This window comes from Hipposideros armiger, unplaced genomic scaffold, assembly GCF_001890085.2.
Source record: "Hipposideros armiger isolate ML-2016 unplaced genomic scaffold, ASM189008v1 scaffold_129, whole genome shotgun sequence".
NCBI classification, from domain to species: Eukaryota; Metazoa; Chordata; class Mammalia; order Chiroptera; family Hipposideridae; genus Hipposideros; species Hipposideros armiger.
The window spans coordinates 1,340,744-1,345,946 of record NW_017731479.1 but is presented as its reverse complement, the minus strand read 5'-3'; the positions used below and the strand labels follow the sequence as shown (position 1 = coordinate 1,345,946).

At 46.0% G+C, this 5,203-nt stretch overlaps 1 protein-coding gene across 1 annotated transcript in view; it reads right to left on the bottom strand.

The window, feature by feature from the left end:
• Window positions 1-5,203, bottom strand: part of CCDC60 (coiled-coil domain containing 60) — a 141,948-nt gene that overhangs the window by 14,163 nt on the left and 122,582 nt on the right. Inside the window, exons 6-7 of the mRNA XM_019649058.1 lie at window positions 5,110-5,191; window positions 4,301-4,532 (exon numbers count right to left, since the gene is read on the bottom strand). Coding sequence (XP_019504603.1) covers window positions 4,301-4,532; window positions 5,110-5,191 — 314 coding nt within the window. The remainder of the gene's footprint in view (window positions 1-4,300; window positions 4,533-5,109; window positions 5,192-5,203) is intronic.

Genomic DNA, 5,203 nt, shown 5'->3' with positions numbered 1-5,203 from the left:
GGCTTCCTAACGTGTCTAAGATCGCACAGCTAGCAAGGGGTACAGCCAGGGCTCAAACCCATGTCAGGCTAATACCGAAGCTAATTATTATGCCTTGCTTAAAAATACTTTAAAAGCCTTTTGCAGTGGCATTGAAAATGCCTTTGATCCAGTGCTATTGATTCTTTATGACCTTTAAAATAACAGGTTTGCAGTGGGCAGGAGTAGGCCCTCAGCTGCTCTAAGATAAGAGCCTCCATGTGGGCCTGGGCTATAGTTTACACTCAATGAATAGACACAATTTTTATTTGATAAGATTTAAAATGAAAGCTCCTGCAGGGCAGACTGAGGTCTTCTTTCAATGAAACTCACAATGTGTGATATCTTAGGGAAGAAGACAGGGAGAGAAGCAGCCACACCAACGTTGAATAAGCATCCAGCAGGATTCGTTTCAGGGAGTCCACTGTATATGGTCAGAAGTAATTTTTTTGATTGGCTACCTTGTAGAGCCCTGAGTGTGGGGAGAAGTTCTGTGCATTAGAAGAGGGGAGGGATTTCTTGGTTGCACAGGGGAAGCCAAGGGTGGAGGAAGAGGGAGGAGAAGGGAGGGGAAAGGCTATGGGGCTTAAGACATGATCTCTCCTGTGACTCCCCCACCCCCACCCCTAATCTTCAGTGAAATGCTACACAAATGACGGAGTGTGACCTACTGGGCAGTTGCAGTTTGAACTGCATTTAACCAGATTTCCAAGGGGACGTATGGGTTACAAAATGTCTGTGCTAAAGCAAAAGCAAATGCCAGAAGCTGGCATGTTCTCTCGTTGGATAAGTTAGGAGCTTGATACAGTGTCCCCCTTGTCCTGACATTGCAGCTGATCAAGAGCTCGCCAGACTGATGGAAAGCCCCTCTACGCCTTGCCACTCTGGGGGACGTGGCGGGAGGGAGATAATGTCAGGGCTCGGGGATAATAGAAGTTGCCTCTTCCTGTTTCATCTGGCATAATATGAATTCCTGACTCTGGAAACCAGGCTCTTTAGATCAGTGTCATGTTGAAGGCTAGACAGATTGTGTCATGCGGACAGCCTGGAGTCTTGCAATGAGCACTGGACTCAGCCAGGGCACCTCAGGGAGGCCTTGCCTCAGTTTCCTCATCGATAAAACAAAGAGGAGGGACTGGGATGAGCTCAGAAGGGCTTTCCATATCCAGACTTCTGTGTGTTTCTTCCTTGGGCTAGGATTTCATCTTGAGCTTCTCAAGTTTCCATTAATTAAAATTCAATTAACAACCTCAGCCAGGAAATGCAGAGTGAAGGGCTGACACTTCTGATTAATTGAGAGTGGCAGAAAAGTAAAATGTGCGGAGGGGGAGGAAATGTGACAGGCATTTTCAGCATTTTGCTTGCCCTTTATTGAACCGCCTCTTCTCTGAATTGACTTACATCCCCAAATGCTTCTTCTCTGCTTTTTGTGTTTCACTCAGGAGCGGTGTTAACCAGCTGCTGTGTTCCACCTCCATAGGAACTACAGTGATTCCTAATACTTTCCTAGAAGCAGGGGTTCCACACAGGTGGCCCATGGAGAAATGTGTACCTGCCCAGAGTTTTACACATTGGGGAGATTTTTGTATAAAAGCTGAGGCTGTTGGCCTCTCTTGAAAATGACAAGCCCCGGGCTCCCACTCTCACGTGGCAAAATGAGCTAATGCTGAGGGGAGGGTCTTCCCTTTAGCTGTGCAGGAATATTACTCTTTGCCACAGACCTCGCCACTCCCTATTGCCTTACTCAGCCTGATTTTTTTTTTCCCGTTCATTTACTCAATTTGCCTTGGCACCAGCAAGCTCTACATACACAGAAGAATATCACTTGCTGTGTGAGTTGATCGGAGCCTCTCTTTCAAAGTGCTCGTTTTACAGGTGGAGAAACTGAGGTCAGGAGAGATGAAAGGACTTGTCCAGTGCCCCCTATTGAACTGAGTCCCAGCAGCTGAGCTAGGGCTCCTGACTCCTAATGTAGTGCTCTTCCACCCTCAGAGTAGACCATGTTGCAGCCCAGACTTTGACCCACAAACTTGCTCGGGGAAATTCAATTTTGTGAGTTCAAGGGCGGCGATTCACTCTCCCCTCCTCCAGCTTTTGTTGTGTATATTCCTGAAGGACATTATTTTTTTAAGGTTTGTGGCTCCTGCTGCTTTTTCGGTGTGTCTCTGGAGACAGACACACATGCTATCTCCATAGCAACTTTCTGTGATAAAAACAAATGCTCTTCTCTGAGCTACTCGTATGTGCACCTTGATGAAAGAACAAGAAAATGGTGAAACTCTTGATAAAGGGCAATTATAATCATGATACCATGGAGAACATGCATTTGAAGACTCAGGGTTTAGCAAACAGTGTTTAATAAACAGACCCAGGATTAACTCTTGGCTTTGTCATGACCCAGCTGTGTGACCTCCTGTAAGTTGTTTAGCCTCTCTGAGCCCCAACTTCCTCCTCTCCCCTCTGGGGATAAGAATAGTGCCCCAAGGGGTTATTGAGAGGACAGCCTAGCTTTTTGTTTAGCACAGAACCTGGCCCCTTGCACTTATGTTAAAAAGTGGCTTCTAAAAATTATATACCCACAACAATGCTCAGCATTTGAACGTTCTCACAGGGAGTTTGCATATTGTTTCCTGGGATCCTTTACTAATGTTGGGGAGTAGACAGGGGCTGGCATGATACCTATTTTGTGGGTAAAGGATCAGGTTCAGCAAACACCCTAGTTGTGTGCTTTCTCGATTACCCTTGCCTATCTCAATGTCACCTCTTGCCATTATTATTATTATTATTATTATTATTATTATTATTATGCTTGTGTGTTGAGTAGATGAATTGGGGAGATTTTGGATTAAGGGTAGTTTGGGTGAAAAGAGTAGACCTCTTGATGTTCTTTTATTAATAAACACATGTCCTAGTTTGTAGCAAACCCTAACTGTTGAAATCACTTACTTCTTATTTCCTGCCTGAGTTAGGAGGGAGGGAGGGAGGGAAAGAGAGAGATAAATGACTGTTATTGATTAAAAATATAGAATGAGGTGAGTCCATTTCCTTCTGGTGACATCCTATTAAGCAGTTCCTCAGCTACCCCTCTCCTTCTCCATGAAGTGGTGTCCAGCCAAATGTCATGTCTCCTATAATCCCCAGATAACCATTTTAATTAAAATTTATGAAAACCATCCAACAGCATATGGTTCTGACTTCCCTTCATTCAGAGAACCACCCAGGAAAGCAAAACTCCCATCAGAGAAAAGCCTGGCAAAATCGCCTCCGGCACAAGTTGGGGCTGGTAGGCGGGCGGTGTAGTCGTGTGCTGTCTGTTACCTTTGGCGCTGTGATGAAGTGCTCCCACCTCTGTCCCATGGACTTGTCCTTATTGATTTTTTTTATTGTGCTCTTGCTCCCACCTGGGTCCCTGAGTGAGAAACAGCATAATGAGTGTTCCGTGGCCAGACTCTCGGTTTATTACGCATTCTTTTAAGAAATGCAGTACATAGGCGATGGATGGTGGCTGGCCTCTGCTATAATTTTCCCCCTTTCCTTCCTGTGCTCGTGAAAAAGTGGGACAGTCCTCCATCTCAGGGTCTTTTGAGTGAAAATCGAGGTTAGGAGAGACCCCTGCTGACGGGATAGGGGCTGAGGGAGGTGGCATATATTTGTACATATGCATTTTGCATCTATTTGCATTTTTTAAAGCTATTTTGTTTTTGTTTTTTTTTGTTTGTGTTTTTTTTAGATTTTTATTTTTTTATTTTTATTTATTTTTTATTGGGGAATTGGGGGGATGGGAACAGTGCTGGGGAATTGGGGGAAGGAGAACAGACAAGTTGCTGTCGTTTTGTTCTTCAGTCTAGTTGTGGAGGATGTTGCTTCACTGGCCCAAGTTGGNAGGCCGGAAGCTTCGAGATTGGCAGGAGGATCGACCCGAGCGTTGCTTTCTCGGGAATTCCCTCGCCATTGATTCGGGGAGGGGATCAGTCCATGCGGAGGCCACAACCTGCTGTCCCCTGTGATTTGTATCCACAAAGACTTCATTATGCAGCCAGCCCTGGAAATTAGACCTGGGTCAAATAACGTGTCTCTCAGAATAGGATTCATGAATTCAGAATCAATTTGAGGAGGTTTCAGAAGGCAATGGAAACCTGGGAAATTAATCTACTTTTGTCAAGGCTGTGACAAATGGGATGGAGGTTAAAGTAGGAACAGAGCAAAAGGGCGAGGGGGCAGGAGAAAGACTTTCTCTCTGGGACATAGGTCTCCGACGGGTCAGATCTCAGGTAGGACTTACTGAGATGGAGAAGCTCATCATCGGGCTTGGTTGAAGATGATTCGTTGTCCTCAATGTCCTTGCTGCCCGTTGCCTGGGTGATCACGCTTGGGGGCTCATCTGAGCCAGGGTTCACGGAGATCATGCTGCTCTGGGGAGATGACCCCCCGCTAGTCCGAGACAGACTGAGTGTGGAGCCTCGCCGGCTTAGTTTGCGGCTCGTGGCACGTAGAGCAGAAACTTTGAATTTTTTCTGAAGGAGAGAAGAGAGAGGTATATTAGAAAGAAGGAAGGAGAGAAAGAGGAAGGAGGGTGAAAAGGAGAGAGGGAGGGAGGGGTGGAGGGAGGGAAAATCCTGTTCTGAATGTAAATTCCTCTAGGCTCTTTCCGAACACTACAGGATATATCCTCAGTCTGGAGTGACCTGTCGCAAACTGAGATCATTTAAAAGTGTGGCTTATTGGAAGTAAATGTGACGAGACCTCTTATAGTCAGTGAGTTCCATGGCTGCCCAAGCCATCACCACAGGAAGCCGAACACGAATTTCAATGACGTTGCTGTGGCCTATGACAGTTTTTCTCTTTTCTTCTGTCATAATCATCAGAATTGATTTTTAACCCATGGAAGAGGACGGGTCTAACATCTACATCTTGGTTTTGACCTCACATTGTGTGTATCAGCTTCTTGTTCCTCAAGTTGCCTCCTGGGTCTCCAGGAATGAAGATTTGTATGAATTTGGGGTTTCCAAAGAACACAAGATGCAGAAAATCCTAAGCCTGACGTTTGGGAGGTGGAGCAGGGGGACACAGATTTGTCTGGTGGGGTGGCACTCTTGGGGGAAGCCCCGTGGTTATGGTGGACAGGAAGGTCCAGATGACTAGTCCTAGAAGGTCTGGGTAGGTAGGGAAAGTCCTGGGAGGGGAA